The 19,648-nt window shown below is 42.2% G+C and overlaps 1 protein-coding gene across 1 annotated transcript; it reads left to right on the forward strand.

Annotated features, from left to right (window-relative positions):
• The first annotated feature begins 2,033 nt into the window (after positions 1 to 2,033).
• On the forward strand, positions 2,034 to 18,624 carry lrrn3b (leucine rich repeat neuronal 3b). Its single transcript, XM_080886419.1, has 2 exons — positions 2,034 to 2,372; positions 14,948 to 18,624. The coding sequence occupies exon 2, from the start codon at positions 15,353 to 15,355 to the stop codon at positions 17,480 to 17,482; it is 2,130 nt and encodes a 709-aa protein (XP_080742545.1). The 5' UTR covers positions 2,034 to 2,372; positions 14,948 to 15,352; the 3' UTR covers positions 17,483 to 18,624.
• The last annotated feature ends 1,024 nt before the right edge of the window (positions 18,625 to 19,648 follow it).

Genomic DNA, 19,648 nt, shown 5'->3' on the forward strand with positions numbered 1-19,648 from the left:
AATGCCAAGGAAATTCAGCAAGCTATAGTGATGACACATGCAAAGCAGGTCAAAGCTCGTCAATTTTGAGGTGAGCCATTAACAAGACTACCAGTAAGAGCTAAGAAAACTCCTGACTTGAATGTAATTTTAAGATATCCACAATGATGGTGATGAGCTAATTTTGAGAACAGTTCACCAAATGATTGGAAGCCAGTTGTGGCTGAGCAAAAACTTTAAATGAATCCATATTCATGGATTCTAAGTCTTCAGCAAAGGAGAGACAGCGTGTGCATTTTGTTTTAGTATTATATATGCGTATTTGTATATATGTGTGTGTGTATTTTGCCATAGTTTAAATTTTCTTCTATGTAATTGAAAATATAAACTAAAAGTGCTCATAGAGTGACAGAATTAGTTTGTGTGTCAAAGATGGTGTTTTTTGGCTGATTATTGTAAATTACTGTCCGTTACTTTTTATGTTACCACAGGAAATAACACACATGTACAAATCTTTGGCATAAAAGGAACCAAAAATGCCTGTTAGCAGTTACAAATTAATGAATCTTTATGAAAGCTACTCTTTTGAGTTTAGCAAGTCTGAGGAGGAATGTTGCAAAGTATATAAATTTAGTGGTTGAGGTACAAAGACTGATGAAATTTCTGCTCTTGGTACTCTATAAATGGCGCACACTACAATTCAGTGAGAAGTTTCTTACTGCAGTTACCTTTGTTATACATCAGTGAATGCTTTTTGATATGATTGCACATTTAGGTTTCTAAACATTACCAATTCATTCAAATATTCTCTCAGATTTAAAATGGAAACGTGGTTCTGCATTTGTGCTCTATTGCGGATAGAGGGAATCAACCAGTGTGGTAAATGGTAAATGGCCTGTATTTGTATAGCGCTTTTACTAGTCCCCCCTAGGGACCCCAAAGCGCTTTACACACCCAGTCATCCACCCATTCACACACACATTCAAACACTGGTGGAGGCAAGCTACAGTTGTAGCCACAGCTGCCCTGGGGCAGACTGACAGAAGTGAGGCTGCCATTTCGCGCCATCGGCCCTTCTGGCCAACACCAGTAGGCGGTAGGTGAAGTGTCTTGCCCAAGGACACAACGACCGAGACTGTCCCGGCTCGGACAGACACAACAACGGAAGGTTTGACAGGCATTCCGATTACAAGGCGAACTCCTAACTCTTGAGCCACGATCGCCCTGTGGTGGCTACAGAGACACAATCCCAGTCAGTTGGCTTGTAAAAGAAAGAAGGACAAAAATGGTGGGAAAAGGGGTCAAAGATTAAATAAAGAATTGATGAGAAGCACAAACAGCAGCTTCTGATCCTGCATGACGTCTGTCTTCTCTGAGCATCAGGAGCTGAGCAAAAGGACCAACAACAGCACAAAAATGAACCTCACAACAACACAAGACCAGCTCTTGCACATATTTCCCCCCACATAGCTACAACATATAGACACAGATCTCTTGAGTTCTCTGTGGCACCTGTGAGCTCCCAGAGCAGCACCTTGCCCAGACCTTAAGTGGTGTTTACTACCAGACACAAAAATAAAGTAGCTATAACTTCAAAAATTATTGCCATTAAATTTGAGTTGTCATTGGAGGATAGTTATGAGTGCAGGGGACCTCATGTACTTGATCAGTCACAGCACAATCATGAGATTTTCCTCTGTTTTGAGGGATCTTTGCAAGGACTACAAACTATCTTAAACGGATGCCGGTAGGTGGCCTTATTTTGAAATAATGAGCCTTTGCTGTTTTAGACAGCACTTCAGCTCTCATCGCTGGCCTGCGTGACTCGTTAATTTGGATATTTTTTGCAGCGCGCTTCACCTCTAACAGAAAAAGACAGAGACGAGAACAGGCTTCTGGGAGATGACTGACGGCTGCTCTCGGCCAACCAGAGCAGGGATGCTGCGCGCACCTCGCCTGCTTCTCTGACGCTATTGGCTCCTCTCTGGAGAGTCGGGGGTTTGTTCTAATATTAATGACTGCCGAGGAGACGGCGGCGCATCTATGTGGTCCGCCTGACACTTGATCGAGAGGGAGAGATGCGTTCGTAACAGCCGCTGTTAAGACGAAGGGAAGGGAAGGAAGGGAAGGGCACGAGGATCACACGAATCTTTCTCCGTTCCTTCGCCACACTGCTTTTGGACTTTGCCGTTTCGCCTCATGCAGAAACCCGTGCGTTTTCCCGGGGAATAGAGACCACAACTGATTCCTCATCAGCTGCGTGAGAACAAGAAGACCACACATTGTTGACTGGCTTTATGTTGCGCGCTGGGGCTCTCTCCCGTCATCGGAGGGGCGCACTTGATGGGAATACAGACACAAAACTGCTTTGTATCCGAGGGTGATGAAACCCGGTAAGTTTACTCTGTTTGCTGCTCTAATTTATATTTGTCGTTTTCGTCCGTGTCGCGCGATTGCGTCTGCGCAACGGCTCACAAGTTCACAAAAAAAAACCCGAACGAAATTGAGCGATTCCTGTGTTTTTTGTCGCACACACAGAGGAAAAAATACACATCAGGTTGCTTCCTAAATGTCAGTCACTCATGTGCCGATTGCAGAAATTAGGGACAAATACTACTGGATAACGAATCTTGTGACTGGCCTCGAATCTCCCTGTTTGGATGTAGGGACGCGCTTTTGCGCAACTATGCAGGATGCGCCTTTTAACCGGACCGGATTTTGGCTGTGTTTGGATTAAGAAGGAAAATCAGTTAAAGACAAGAAAAAGACAAGCCCCCGTGGTTGTGTGTGTGTGTGTGCGTGCGTGCGGGTACGCTTCTATGTTTGTGTGTTGGTGGATGGAGTGATTGGCTGGCAGCTTCATGTCCTCGGGTGCTGCTTAGTGAGCACACACCAGACACGTCTCTAAGAAACCCACAGAATGTCCCCCCCCCCTCCTCCTCCCCTCACTCTCCCCCTCTTTGTTAAACCTTCCTGTTGCAAACACAGAAGTCGATACCCACACATGCCACGAGAGTACACGTCCACTGGCTTTATTTTTCAAACCCCACGCTCCTCAAATTGCTTCCTCCGCGGCTGTGCCATACACCGGATCCAGGGCTTTTACTTTGTGATTAACGCATCTACCGGAAAGCACCTTCTTGCGCATTCACCATCACCATCATCATCCCTTCACCTGCTCGTGCCTGTACACCCACACATCCAGGGATCCGGCTGGAGAAAGAGAGGGTGGCATTCAGTAATCCCTTAACTGCATTGGGGCGTCTTTCTCTAACCCCCCCCCCCCCCCCTCAAAATTCTGCCCCTCACAGCCTCTCCCCTCTGTCCAAAATGTATTCCACTCAGCAGATTTATTATTCCTGAATAATTTGGATAAACAGATAATGGCCAATAATGACGAATGTGGATTTTCACCAAAGCAGGCTATCCAATTCTGATTGCTGTAATCTTCTGTTCAAATGTGTTCTGTGTGCGCACACACGTGTGTGTTTGTGTGTCCGCTTGCTTGTTCCAAGTGATGGATACAATAGATTTTGGCCTCCACAGTGCGAATGACTCACCCAAAACAGTTGCTCCATGTGAACCACACAATGAAATGCCACACGAGAGCCATCGTGCCCTCACATCCGACACCATGCCACACTGAGAAAACCTTAGCCCTTCACATGTGAAGTATATGGCTGGCTACCCGCAAAGCAATGTATTATAGCATTCGACCACCAGTGTTTGACAAGCAATCCCCGCAACATATTTATCAAGTGAGCGAGCAGTGGCAGCTGAGATTTAATGTGATGCAAGATAGAGCCGCAAACTTTGTGAAGCTCAAAATCAAGTATAGACTCCTAACATGGCAGCCACTTTGCAGTTTCTCCCCCAAGTAGTAACAAAAGCAGTAAAACAAACCCGTATTGGTTTTCTTCATTAATTCAGGCACACTTGTTCAAAACAAATCAATATTACATGTCCACCAACAAGTCATACGCTTAAATTGTGTGGCTTTGTGAATTGCCTATTGATCTGCGTGAGAAGCAGAGGTGGGGTGGGAAAGGTACTGCGCCTGCAGTGGCCTTGTGGAGGCTTTGAGAGCATGATCGGCAGCACGGTGTGGGTGTTCCATATTAATTTTTCTCTATAGTCAGAGGGCAGCAGGTTGCAGCGAGGTGAGAATTATGTGTGGGTGCCAAATGCTACTATTGGTTTGAAATGGAGTTCAGAAAGCTCCAAGTGTAAGTGCCATCACAATCAAGTTCTTCCTTTTTTTTGTTTTTTCTTTGATGGCGATAACAAGATGCAGAAGTATCCATCAGGGGACTCCTCAGTGAAATCCATGTAAACATATTCACAAGACGGCTGCGGGGGATCAGCCCGTGCAGCCAAGCATAGGCTCTCTGGTAGCATCTCCATTCCCAAACAAACACAGGCACCCGTTAAAATGGAATAAGCAGAGGCAGAGGGAAAAAAGGAACAGTGGGGAAGAGAATGGTGTGCATGTTTGTTTCGGAGCTAGTGGGTGGACTTGAAAGAAACAAAGAAAAAAGAGCTGTGGATCAAAACATGCCACGATGGAAACATCCATGACATTTTACAATTTTTCAGTCCGTATCAAAGGTCAAAACAGGATGTGACACTTCCTTTGTATCCACTGACATTTACTTCTTGGATTTGGACTTTTTGGTACTTAACTTGGGCACATTTCTGGTGGGAGTGGATTTAAGGATTTAGGAGTGCCAGAGCACGGCTTTACCAAAAAAAAAGGTGCACTCAAAACCAGACCGTGTGTTAACAGCAAAATGCCAGGCCTGTGAGAATCTAGGACTGATGCTCACAATAAAAATCAAAGCTGCTAACCGCTAATTAAGCTGCTCTTCGGCAGACTCACATCAGAGCGGTACACGTTAGCGACATATGCCCATATTGCAGTTTAAAACGCGAGCAGAGACGAAGGAGGACATCTGAAGGGCCACTGCTGTGCGGTCCATCTGCTCTGCATTCTGACTGATACGTATAGGCCTTTAGTGTGCTGACGGAAATGGTAGTGATGCTGCATCCCTAGAACAAACCCAGCTGAACTGTTGTTGAGCTGCCCTGACCGATGCACAAGCACACATGCTCAGTTGAACGTATGTGCCAAAATGAGCATGTATACAGAGAATATCTGCCCGCAGACACAGAGCATTTTGAAAGAACCCCGTCTTTGGTCTTTTTGGGCGAAGAAAGAGTAGCTGGGAATGAAAACAGAAAAGAGAAAGCCCATATCAAACCCCATGAAATCATAATAAAGAGGCCCAAGCCAGCGATAAATGCATTTCAGTGGCATATAATGATTGATTCCATCTTCTGTGGGAACCTATTCTCTGCAGGCTTGTGGCCCCTTGACCAGCCATATATTATTCATATAAATATAGATAGGTGCGCATCTTAGAGGGAGCTCGCATGCCACATTTGCACCTGCAGATTCAATTTGGCTCTGACTTTGAGGGATATGCCGCTGGCTCCATTTCCCCTGCCTTCCCCCTCCACCCCACCCCACACCTTCCTCTTTCATTCTAGCTAGCAGCTATACATGGAACATTATGCAGATTTTTGTCAAGAGTGAGTGCGATTATGTTTGGGGAGAAATGAGTGTTGGAATGTTCGCTACGCCTTTGACCTTATCAGCGGCAGCCTTAAGCTGGATACCTTGGCTTAATTTTAATAGATGCAGCACTATGCGAATTAGACAAGGGGACCTAGCTGTGCTTTTTCACCGTGTGGCGCATTCTGCATGCATTATGCGAATGAGCCCCTGCGTGTTTGGGTTCTATTTTTTTTTTCTGCGAGGACGCAGTCTGCTACGTTACATGCCGGCAAATGCACAGATCTCTTTTTCTCATGTATTTGCATGTGTTCCTGTCTGCTGTGTGCATGCGCGAGGCAGGTGGGTGCGTTATATAGTGTTCAATAGTCCACCTTGTGTGTGTGTGTTCTCCCTCACTCAGCCCAAGGGCATGTCTTGTCCAGAAAAGAGCTGAAAAACCAGAGATAGGGGGTCCTGTGGTTAATTTGGAACATTGATTCTACATTAAGAGTCGACTTGCCACTGATTCATGGCTATTCAAGTGCAGATGTAAGGGGAAAGGTTTCCATCTGCTCCCCCATGGATGCACACACGTACACATACATATAAGTACAGGAAGCTTCATTATGCATACACACATAGAAGGTTCTCTTTAATGGACTCTCTCTTGCCTTGGAGAAAGTATAATAGTAAATCAATGAGGTGAAGGGCAGAAGGAGGGACAGTTAAGCCTTCTGAAGGCCTCCACCCAATATGAGGCTTAACCAGAATGTATAAAGGACTCGTTGTGATTGCAACATGACCGTGCTGCATGTTCACCACAGGTCCAAGTGCTGCATCTCTGAAAAGAAACACATCTTGAAAAGTTGTGTTTATACAGTAGAGCAGCAGCAGATAAACTATAGCTTTCCAATAATGCAAAGTGGCTGCATGTATTAAGTACATAAAACCACAATCTTGGTCTTAACACATCGCTAATATATTTATTACTCGTGTGGGTGACACTTGAGAAATACTGCCGTCAGTAAATAATAAAATTACAGTTAATGAAACTTTAGTAGTCATCTTACACAAAGTCAAGCTATTTAATCATCATTGGTAATTTTCTAACTTATTATTTATGCCATTAAGTTCTGTGATAAAAGATATTTAGGAATTCGGTAGTATCTCATTCCCCTGGAGTCAAATGCTGCCATTCAGTTGCTGGCATACCAGAAATGTGTACAAGGTCTTTTATTGGTGGCTCCAAAATGCACTTTGAGAGTGCTCTCACATACATCTTGTCATATTTTAACTCAAATCATGATCATTTCGTAAACCTAATCCAGTCGTTTGATTGGATTTAGCTGATGGCTAGTAAGAACAACAGTGGACACAGCAGGACACGAACCGTGTCTCTGTTATTTGAAACACAAGTAACACTTGATTACTTAAAACAAGCACTTAAATTTTTTATAACAATCATCTAAATACGGTTTGTAGGAACACTGCATAGCATTTGTGATCATCTCAGAGCTGTTTTAAAAAGATCAGTCGCAGCTTTCCACGAAAGCATCCACTAAATTTTCATAGATATTTTACAAACCAAATTTACAAAATGTACAACATTTTACAAAAGTTCAATCAAGTGTTACCCCTCACATTACAGTTGGTAATTAGAAAATAGGAGCCATATGGTAAGACATGTATGCACAAGACATAGCATGGCAGGGGTGAAGAGTCTTGGGAAGGCAATTAGGCCAAAAGCAGACACTATGCAGGATAGGCATAGAAATATATAGTGAGACACGATGACATGCTGTCATTCTCCACAGCCCAATGGCTGGGCAGATGATGATGCAAACAGACAACATAAGGAGAAAAATTTCTCAATAAGGACGAGCAGAGAAAAATGTGAGAAGAGCAGGTTTATAAAAAGAGATATTTGGCTTGTATTATCATGAGAAAAAGGGAATGACAGAGTGAATAGAGAAAGAAAAGAGCCCGAGCTAGGGAGAGGGTGATGGGTGAAGAAAGCCTTGCAAGGCTTATTACCAGTGGATCAAAATTCCCAGTGAACCGTTTCTACAATACACAGGCTATTCTCCTGAAAGAGGAGGCAATTCGACTGCGCCCTACTTTCCACTTACGTCTGACCTTTATGTCTTCCACCCAGTTTTACCACAGTAAGTTTAATATCTACCTCTCAGCAGATGCAATACTGCCTTGTTACCACTTAAACCATGCAGGCCTCATAATCATCTCCCCGAGGGCCAATATGCTTCCCACAAAAAGAAAAAAACTTACGTCTTGATCTCACAAATTTTTCTCCGCCATTCCTGCCGTTGCATGCAGAACTTGTGTTTTGTATAATAAATGATTGCATTTTCTTTCTTAGGTCAACTTGTCTCCACACAGGGCACTGATGAGCACCCAACCTGTGACAAAGCAATCACCTCTCTTTCCCCGCTTCGCTAAATCCCATCCAAGCCCTGTGAAGCGAGCGGGAGGATTTATAATAACTCATTTCAATAAACAGAATAAAACAAACAGTTCTGCCCGGCTGTTTGGCCGCCCGACGACTTGAGTCAGGGTTTCCTGAATTAGCGCCGCAGAGCCACTTGGACCACCGCTTTCTGGCCCTCCTGTGCATACTCATTAATTTCAAGTGGTCATATCTCACTGGTCTCTAATCAAACTGTATTTGTGCCATTACTATCCTGTGCAGCCACAGTGTTAGGATAATGTAGATGGTCTGGTGGGAAAGTAAGCGAGGTGTTGCCAAGATGTGAATGAAAAAGCTTTTCACCTTGACAGCGCGTGAACCTCTTAACCGAAGCCTTGTCCTAATTCGCCCGGTGCCATTTGCAGATTACAGGAAATCTCTAAACACTATGAAACATATAAAATAATCTATAAATTACAGAATCAGATTCATATTTAAAAAACAAAAAGCAAAAAAAAAAACAGGGCAGCAACATGTCAGCGTAAATATGCAGCATTTTAATGAGGAGAGATTCGAAGGCTTTCAGTTGTGTCAAAGGTCATTCTAATTAAGAGTGAAATGTGCGGCTAACAAGGTCTAAAGCCATAGCGGTTCATAAAGGTGACGCAATCACGCTGTCATTTCTGAACAGCATCTTTATTGGAATATGTCAATAACTACAGAAGCTCCTTACTCTAAGTGATGATGCAATAACTCTGCTAAATAAAAGCATCTTAGGCGCCTACACAGAATTTGTGTTCTTGTCAAACATGTGCAAATGAGACGCAGAGGTGAAAAAGTGCACATTGCAAAAAACATTTACACTGAGGTGATGTGGAAACCAGTGATAAAATATATATATATATATAAATAAACCATGATGTACCTGAAGCATGAAGCATGTTTGGGAGCAACCTGCCTGAGGAGATAAGGCTGATTCATTGACGTCCTTTGAAAGGATTCTAAAAACACATTTTTTTAGAGCTGTATGTATGTTTGTGTGAAGTCTTTTTTTAAATCACTGTTTGTGTGTCTTGCTTGTTTTTATCATATTCTGTACTTATTATGTCATTATGTTAAGTTTTTATTAGAGGCTGACCAATATATCAGCGGGTCTGATGTATTGACTGATAATAGTTCCCTGTGATGGATACACGGACACATTATTTGCAGATATTGCTGGTACTTGTAAGGATTCAGTACACATAATAAATGTTAGGGAAATCTGTTTATGTTTCAAGTGTCTGAAAGAAAAAATATCACCCGATACATTGGATCTTTAAAATCACCAACTATCAGTATATGGATCAGTCTTATAAATCCTATATAAGTCTAATTTTTTCTTTTACTTAATTCTTACTAAATTACACAACGTTAATCAAATTTGTTTTTGTGTAACCTCACAGTTTGGCTTACCAGTCTTATATCTGTTCATATTATTATTATTAACTATTAACTACAAATTTATGTGGTACACAGTTTCTAAAAGTACTGCATTCATTAATTTGCAGATATATCGAAACCTTTGGCTACTAAGAAGCATCAACTGAATGGCTGTGTTAAATTTCAAGACGATCTCGTGTAGTGACAAACCCACAAATAACAAACCACCTGACTCTGCAGCTGTCTTTAGCGCAGCAGAGCTGTATAGCATCTTTCAGGTCATAGCGTATATTTCAGCTGCAGCAGGCAGCTGTTTCCTGCAGCACGCTATCAGCCCAGCATCAAACAGCAGACAGTCAAAGTTCTGCCTGGTGAATATATCGTAGGATTTTGTTTCTCTTGATTTTTGTGCTTGAACGCAAAAGAGCTAAACAGAGACTGAATTTTGGACTTGCGTACCTCAGACGGATTGAAGTAAAACCCCAAATTGGGCGATAATGTTTAACCACACAAGCTCAGCCTGTTAATAGGTATCAGATCTTTCATTTAACTGTTATAAGATTATAATGTGTCAGTGTCTCTTCAGGCTTTCACCTAGGAGATGGAGAGCAGTGTTGGTAATGAAACCCAGTGGTGGTAAACAAACCCGTATTTCACCCAGCTAAGGCAGTCTTGAAACGAGGCAGATACAAGCAGCTTGTTTTGCTGCGATACTCCCAGCCAGGATTAACACTGCTGAAAGTGGAAAGCCCATGGGCTACACTGCCAGCCTCCCACTGTAATGGAGCTGCTTGCCCACCACTCTCTTTCTCCTCTGACACCTTGGAACTTGTGCTCCATGAGTGAACACCTTAGCCTGACCTATAAAAGGTCCCCTGAACAAATGTCAAAGCTTTGGCTTAATGCGTTAGCGCAGGTAGACATTAGGTTGCTGGAGATCCCATTACAAGCTTTCCGTGTTCTGTTCTAAGGTGTTGATTTTGTACCTCAGTACTCAGGATTTAGTAAAGCTTTTCCACACACAGATTACCAGCATCCATCTTTGAATTCAATTTACCCCAGCCATATTAAGCACATTTCTCTATGTCCAGCAGTTACGTAATGTTTTTTCTTGTTTCTTTCTTTTTTCGACTTTGACTAGAATTTGACTGGATCAAGCTAAGATTAATATTTCTTGCAACGACAGCATTACAAGGGTCAGTAGAGGTTAATAGCTCAATGCCACAACAGAAACGAAGACGTTTCTCCTCTGGCAAGTCACTTTGTCCTCCAGATCTCTTCTTTCCCTTCTCCCTCCACTCACGCTCTGCCTCAGTTACCAGCAACTGAGCAGTGGACTGTGGGAATTAGCTCTGTATAGTAGCTGTGTGTGTGTGGGGGGGATGTGGTTCGGTAACTTGACTGGATTTTTACTAATAGGTTTGTACAAGTGGTAGTCATGGTGCAAGGCCTTCAGAATATAGATTGCCTGTTCAGTGGGCTCCGCATTATTCAGTCGCACAATACCAATTTATGTGATCAACTGCCTGTAGATGATTAGGATAGTGCACTTAAAATAATGCAAGTATGGGACAATATTCCAACCTTAAGCGTATTGAAACTCTATTAGGGATGGGCATTTCAAGCAAAAGTACTGCTTGTATTCACTGGGAGGTATTTGGATATCCCTCAAAGAGCATTTCAATTGAGGCTCTGTCGTTGAAAGCTTTACTGTTGTAACATCTTCCGTTTGTCCGTTTTCTGCAAGACACACACTGTTGGCCACAACCATATCTAAGATCTGCATTTTTATGAACCACATGTTGGATTATCATTAATAGAATTTCATCCTCATTAATCAGCAGGGAAATATGTTCTTCTTGCTGGCCTCATCATCATGCACATTGTCCTGTAAAGCCTTCCTAATCCAGTCCTTGATTTTTGATGGAAAAGCAAGCATTAGCGTCCGCCAAACCAAAAGAAATCCCTCTCTCAATCTGTCCCTATTTCCAAAACCTCTTTAGTGTCCACGATGTCATCCTCACATCCATCCTCGCCAGAATCTAATGGAGAAGCAGTGTGCTGTGAAAATAGGGCAGTGCTGTGTCTTACAGCACACCAATTCCCTTAGCAGGAAATATTGATTGAAACATTAATTAGTCCGAGAGTGTTCCCTCTGACGTAACTAGCTGGTAAAACAAATAACAGCAGCCCGTCTTGGAACCACCTGCAGCGAATTCACAGTAAAGCTAAGCCATAACAGTTAACCTGACCACATTATGCTGCTGGTAATTGTGATTACTAAGGAGAAAAAGCCAGGGCGAGCAGAGGTGAGAACTAAATGCGGTAGGCTGTATTACAAAGTCTGTCCTGTGCTTCCAGGATATGGATCAACTGCATAGCCCACGATGGAGAGCCGGTGCTGAGGGAGAGAGGCTAAGTCCTGTTTATCAGAATTCTCTGGGTGTAGAAGCTTATTAAAGTGCCAGGTGCTTTTGAAAAATAATACCCCCCCTTTCCCCCCACACACACCACCATCCCCACCTTCTCCCTCTTTCACAACCTTACTGTCTGCCGTCCCGAACCAAACCACGCTCTAGCCAGTGATGGCACACAGGTTGAGGAATGAACCCTCGGCTTGGCTCCACCAGCGGGCAAACTCCAGCATTTCTGCTTCCTTCAGAAGTTCTTATTCATTTAGTTATTTATTTATTTCACCCACCACCACCACCACCACATCTCCCCCGTGGTGGAAACAGCGAAGGTGATGAAATGAAATCATTTCTCTTCCCTTGTTTTCACTTTCCAGCCACCGTCACAGTTCTCCTCTTGATTCTTTCTATTTCATCCGCTGTCTCTTCTGACTTTTCTCATGATGTGGCGCCTGATCTCATAGGCCCCAAAATATCACAAGCACCATCAAACCCATCTGTTCAGTAAGAGGCAGTCACATATGACAAATTACATACACTTCAACTGTGGAGCTTCTGCCACGTCAGGATGTGATGGAGACACTAATCATACAACGGTGCGAGAGACAGTAGATAGAAAAGATGTGTGAGTCACATGAAGGAGGAAGCATCTAAGCTATACCCATATGGAAAAGAAATAGAAAAAACTTATAAAAGACTTGCATCAGCTTTAGCTTGCTTCATATAGTGAATCATATAAGGCTTATATGATTCACTCATGAAAGTGGCCACTTTCTCATTACTTTCATATATTGTTTTACGGAGTATCAAAAACATACAAGTTTCATTTATATAATTTTTTCAAGGGATCGTATATCTGTTTTCACTCTTGTATGCTTTTCATACAAGTTTCACACAAGACAGATACAAACTTTATAAGATTTATATATATTTTTTCCATATGGGTAGTTATATATCTACAATGCTTATAAATGGAAATAATCATACAATAGTCTTTGTTACATAAGAATATTGAACAAACTTACAAAGGCCAAATATTGTTACAGGTGAAATTGTTTGCCTTTTACTTTGAAACGACCGAAATCTGCCTACATTTCCCAGAATTCCATTTTAGGAACATCTGTAAATACCGTATCACTCTTTAGAAATAGTTAGCGGCACAAACATATGCGTTTTTAACAGTTAAAAAAGACCCTGAGAGCAAATATGTTGACCTACAAATGAAGTAAAATATGCACAATAGCCTTGAGCTTTCACTCAAATCAGACTGTCTAAAATCAGTGCAATGGATTTTACCCATTGCCTTTAATTTAAATGTCTCAGAGAAATTAATGGATAATTTACTAGCCTAAAAAAATCCCAGAATAAAATGGAAATGTCAGAGAAGTGTGCAACACTTTCTGCTAACAGCACTGTACTGCATTTTATAGTTCCTGTTGAGCCCATGAGAGTACATGACCTTAAACTGTCTTGTATGAAGTGTAATGAAAGGGTGAACAAAGGCAGACAATTCAGACAAATACTAACTGCACTGGGTAGATAATTGAATTTTAATTTATAGTATTTGCTTCAATTTATTATTCAGACAGGATCATCAAAATGAAAACACTTATTGTGCCATGCCGTGTTTGGTAATGATGTTTTTGTTTTACTTTTCAATGCACCCATTTCCTTTATTACAACCCTGTTCATTTATGTACTTATAGATGCAGCCGAATGACAATGAAACGTCAATGAAATGCATTTTTTCAGTTCAGTAAGACCACAGATATTACATAAAACTACTAAACAATCGTGACACTAATCACCGACCTAAATGACTGTGATCATTCTCAAATTTTAAATGAAAAAGAACATAGATTTAGCTGATGATCTTCGATCTGTGACTATTTTATCTATTATTCAAATATCCATGTTCAAGACAATACCATAATAATCACTTATTTTCTTCACTTCAGGCACCTTTTAGTAATCTGTGTCCATTGGTAAACTGCATGACCTGTTTTTCCAGAAATGCTAAATCCTATTAGCATACAGATGTGCTGATTGCTAAAAAGATTAATTACGTCAACACGTTAATGCATTTTAATTTTCATGGCAGTCGGTTGTTTCGTCTCCTAACAAACAGGTGCAAACTGCATCTAGGTCAACTGTTTAGTTTGCATTTACTGTCATGGTCCCTGTGCCTCCCCGGCCAGCCCAGTGTGGCCACAAGTGTTTGTTGTTTTTCTCTCACTCTGTCTCTCCTACCTGTCTGCCTGGGCGGAGCTCTGATTGGGCTCCTGCCCTTGGCCCACGCACCTGCAGCTGATCTCGAGCGGATTGCAGTTCTCTGGCTCTTAAGGCTGGGGCTCTGAGCTGTTCATCGCTGGAATATTGAGTAACTCTCGTTAGTATTGCCTGGCTTCCTTGCGATTCTACTGTTCCCGTGTTTGCCTTCGACTTACCCTCGTCTGTGTAAACAGGTTTACCTGGATCAGCCCTTTTGTGACCCCTGGACCCCGTGAGTAGGAGAGTGAGCTGAGCTGCTTGTGTGGAGACTGTTTGGACGAGGAGCAGAGCGAGTGCGAAGAAGTGTGTCTCCCCAGCCAAGTGATCCCCGGGACCCTGGTGTTTCCCCCCCCTTCACGTGTATATAGTGCACCAGTGTGATTAATAAAGTGTCGTTGAACTGTGCTACCTCAGTCTGCGCCTGAGTCCGTTCCACTCCCGTGACATTTACAGCCTAACCGTCTCACTCCATTGTGTATTACTGGCTGCCCATTTACTTGTTGCTATAGTGACTGACATATTCTAGCGTCTTTGAGTAGCTTGCCCTAAAGCGTAACGCTTAAGCCCTAGGATGTCTGCCATTTAAGAATCTTAATGAAGCCTTCTCTTTAACCAATAATAGACTCATACTGCTAGCATCAAGATTTAGTGCTATATAGTAGTGGTACATATGGTACATCCTCAGAGTGAAGTCTAGAAGGTCAAGCAGATATAAATCCATTGTTCTACGTCTTGAAGGGAGCGTGTATAAATGTCAACATGCATCAGTGTGCCTATAACAAATGTCAATATGTCCAAATCCTTTTCTTATGACATTCTCTGACCATGCCCATTATCTGGTAATACTCACATGTTTCTCTCTGTCTTGTTTGTTTTACGCAGGTAGGAATGGACTGGGCTGTGGATTCTGGAAGCTAGTAAAGACAATCAGTGAGGACGGTTATCTTTAAAGAAAGAAGTTGTTTTATGGATACCTATAAAGGTTCTTAATATAAGTCTTTTGAGGTGTAATATTGGTCCAGGTTTTTTTCTTTTTTCCGCCTCCCACCTATTTTTGGCTCGCCTGATTGCACCCTTGGCCTCAAACCCTGACACCAGCATTGAGTGAATCAAGGGCATCTACATAGGAAGACAATAAAACACTAGGAAGCCCTGTGGCAGTTGCGGCAGGGCTGATGAGTCAGTTGCCACAGCGGCTGCAACAAATGAGTAATTATTTGTAAAGTTAATAGCTGAGACCAATCAATCTACAAGGACCAATTTCTGACTGGAGGAAATCGGTCCAATATGAAGGACTTGTCATTTGTGGATCATCTCTTTGTTGGCTTGGCCATGGCCTCTTTTGTTGTGGCCACTGAGCTGAGGCCTGATTGCCCAAAGCTTTGTGTGTGTGAGATTAGACCCTGGTTTTCCCCTACTTCTGTCTACATGGAGGCGCAGACAGTTGACTGCAATGATTTGGGGCTCTTTAGCCTGCCAGAAAAATTACCAGTGGGCACGCAAGTACTGTTACTGCAAACAAACAACGTCGAGAGGATTGACAGACCTTTGGATTACATGCCCAATATTACAGAGATTGATTTATCGCAAAACAACTTATCCTCAATCAGCAACGTCCACCTTGGGAATCTTACTCAGCTGCTCTCCCTTCACTTAGAAGAGAACTGGATACGAGAGCTTCCTGAGCAATGCCTGTCAGAAGTGGCGAACCTTCAGGAGCTCTACATGAATCACAATCTCATCTCTTCTATCGCTCCGCTGGCTTTCCAGGGTCTAAGCAACCTTGTGCGACTCCATCTCAATTCTAACAAGCTGAGTGTCATTAAAAGAGAGTGGTTTGAACCTTTGCCAAATCTGGAGATCCTAATGATTGGTGAAAATCCAGTTCTTTCTATTGATAACATGAACTTCAAACCTCTAAGTAACCTCCGCAGTCTTGTTCTTACCAGAATGAACCTGTCCCAGCTTCCTGATGATTCACTGGCTGGTCTTGATAACTTGGAGAGCATCTCTTTCTATGATAATATTTTTCCCGAGGTTCCTCACTCTGCCCTGAGAAATGTCAAGAATCTTAAGTTTTTGGATCTAAATAAAAACCCCATTACTAGAATACAAAGAGGGGACTTTGTGGATATGCTTCATTTGAAAGAACTAGGGATTAACAGCATGCCAGAGCTAGTTTCCATTGACAGCTTTGCCCTCAATAACCTCCCTGAGCTGACCAAAATCGAAGCAACCAACAATCCTAAACTCTCTTATATCCATCCTAATGCTTTCTACAAACTCCCACGGCTGGAAACCCTTATGTTAAACGGCAATGCTCTCAGTGCCCTCCACAGGATTACTGTCGAATCTCTTCCAAATCTGAGGGAGGTAAGCATGCACAGTAACCCAATCCGCTGTGACTGCGTAGTCCGCTGGATGAACATGAACAAGACCAACATCCGTTTCATGGAGCCTGACTCATTATACTGCGTAGAGCCTCCGGAGTATGAGGGCCAGCATGTCCGGCAGGTGCACTTCAGGGAGATGATGGAGATTTGCCTGCCACTGATATCACCCGAAAGCATGCCAGGGCACATTAAAGCACAGAGCGGGTGCTCAGTGTCACTTCATTGTCGGGCTTTTGCCGAACCAGAGCCGGACATCTACTGGATCACCCCATCTGGCACAAGGGTTCTGCCTAACACTGTATCTGACAAGTTCTACATGCACCCAGAGGGAACCTTTGACATCTACGATATAACAGAAAATGAAGCCGGTGTTTACACCTGTGTTGCCCATAATTTGGTCGGTGCTGATCTTAAATCCGTCTCTGTAGAGGTAAACGGATATTTTCCTCAACCTGTCAATGGTTCTCTGAATGTTGAAGTCAAATCAGTGGAGACACACTCCATTCTGGTCTCATGGAAGGCTGGCCCTGGCACTTTGGCTCCCAACATTAAATGGTACACTGTTTCAGATGCCAACCATCCCACCATGGCTTTTACCACCAGGGTTCCCTCAGATGTCCAGGTGTACAACCTTACCCATCTCAGCCCCGCCACTCACTACAAAGTCTGTGTGGATATCCGCAACATCCACTACAACCATGACACCAAATGTGTCACTGTCACCACTAAGGGATTAGAGTTGGCAGCCAAGGACACAGAAAAATGGGATGCAGCAGTAATCACTGTCTTTGGTGTGCTCCTGGCTGTGATTTCAGTGGCCTGCCTGTTTATTTATGTGTCTCTGAGGAACCACCACCTTTATGGGGATATAAGGAAATGGGACTCTAAAGCTTCACTGATACCAGTGGAAGCTCCCGGTATGCACTCATCTTTCTTTACAAAGCTGTGGGTTACGGGTAAGGGACTGCCAAGTGGAGTGGAAGTGAAAGCCACAGTCATAAATGTATCTGACAATGCCTTTTAAGAACCACAGCTTTGTAGAGCACCACACACCTACAGCAAATGGACAAGGCCACTGGGCAGGGGTGGACGATGATATACTGTTTTCAAAGGCATACCCATTGCCCGTTCCCAGCTCAGATACACTGGGAGAACTATTAATGGAAGGGGATGGAACGGTTTAAATTGACTACATGCTATCCCAGTTTCAACCCTAGTTGAAGTGGTGGCTTTGTAACCATCAAACCAAGCTAACATCAACAGGAAGGGGTATTTACTGCAAAAAAAATTCGATTACAGTACCATTCATACAGAAATGCAGGCAGAGAAAAGAAAGTGGACGTGTTGAAGGTCAGCTCTCTTGTAATTGACTGTTAAATGTGTTCAGAGTTGTGGAACTGTCCGTGTGGTCCCAAGCAATACCGTCTGTGCTTTGTCAAACATCCATAGACGAGTTAGAGATACAGTAATAACACCTGTCTATTATGGGAAGGGAGATTTATTAGAGTAGACAAAAAACAGTGACTATGGTGTAAGCCTTTTGATGAAATATACCCCCCCTTTTCTATTTAAAAACGGATTCTTGATTTTTCATGGAAATATTGTTATATATTCTATTATGTTGATGTAATGACAAATCCTCTGTATGTGAACAATTTAAATGGGTTTTAAATGAAGGCAAGGAGCAGACTACTTTTGATTACAACATCACATTAAGCTTAATGAAATTCAGCGACAAAATGGGTATCTAGAGAGGATATTTGCCAAATGGCTGTTTATGCTTTGTAGTTCTCATTGCAATGGTGACTGGCAAAAACACTGGACTCAAACAAATATATTGAGTTGTTTAAAACTAAAACAAGTGATGTTTTATCTCCTCAAGAGGTGGTTTGTTAATGCCCTGGTAAGTGCCTACAACAAGAGCTACGTGAGGTAAACGGAGAGGAAACTGAAGAAATTCATCAGCCACAGCAAAACACAGTCATGTCATCATTGCAGTCACAAGCTATTCTCCAGTACTTTTAGTGGAAATACTTTCTCAGTATTTTTAGCATACATATTTTAAGAAAACATTTTGTTGTTGCTTTGGGTGTCAAGTTAAAAAGCCATTTTTATATTACCTGTATTATATGTGATCAATGGGCACAACAGACTAATTAAGAAAAGCGCTAAGAAAAAAAAAATAAATGTCATTGTTTCTTTTACAAACAATTGCCTACTTTCTCTCATTTTATTCTCATATTTATAACAACAGCAAAAGGGACCTGTTATTTTCATTTTCATCTCTTTTTTTGGGCTCTACTTGAATAACTTTGCACGAGTTACGGTCCTAAATAACGATTATTTGTGTATAAATAACCCCTAATTTATACATTGGGCCTTGGTGCAACCTCTGCTGCCTGAAACAAGCCCTTATAGAGCCCTTCCCCCCCCTTGAAGCCAACTTTCCTCTTATTGGCTGCCCCTAATAAACCATATTCAGAATATCCTCTGTCAGTGAGATCATACAGAGGCAAAGGCAGAAAATATTGTCCGAGTATAAAAGCAGTCTGATGGCTGAACTTTTGGCTGTGATTTATTGCCAGGACGATGTTATCGGCCCATATTAACTATTTCCGATTTATTGGTATCGACATTTGTAATTTGACCATAAACAAACATTAAACAGCAATAGATAAAGTCTGGGAGAAACACCCTTCAACCATGTTACAGCTATTGATGTTGCACAGTGTGGTCCACCACAACTTTACCCTTGGCAACTGTTTTTGAATGTGCTTTGAACACCACAAACTCAACAAGCAGCTGATCCAAGCAGAGTCGGACTAATCTACTGCATGTTTGACAATAAAACAAGTTTATATTTAAAACTCATTATCATAATATCTTAGTGCTGACTCACACATAACTACACATAACAAATGTTAGGGAAATCTTTTTATGTTTGTCTGAAAGATACTAAATATTGGCTGATATATCAGATTTCCCCCCAAATATCAGTACTGATATTGGAAGCCATTTTGCTTATATTGTATTGTTATTTGTCATGCATAATGACATTCTCACATTTACATTTTTGCTTTTTAACCTTACTGTTGTTTTAAGTCTTAGTTAATTTGCCTTTGTTTATATGCATCAGAATATCGGAATCTTTACTCTCTCAGTTTTAAAAATTCCTAAATCGGGATCTAAT

The sequence above is a fragment of the Rhamphochromis sp. 'chilingali' genome (genome assembly GCF_963969265.1).
Source record: "Rhamphochromis sp. 'chilingali' genome assembly, chromosome: 7".
Taxonomy (NCBI): Eukaryota; Metazoa; Chordata; class Actinopteri; order Cichliformes; family Cichlidae; genus Rhamphochromis; species Rhamphochromis sp. 'chilingali'.

Coding starts and splice junctions, on each gene's coding strand:
- lrrn3b (XM_080886419.1), top strand. CDS start 15,353: ATGAAGGACTTGTCATTTGTGGATCATCTCTTTGTTGGCTTGGCCATG.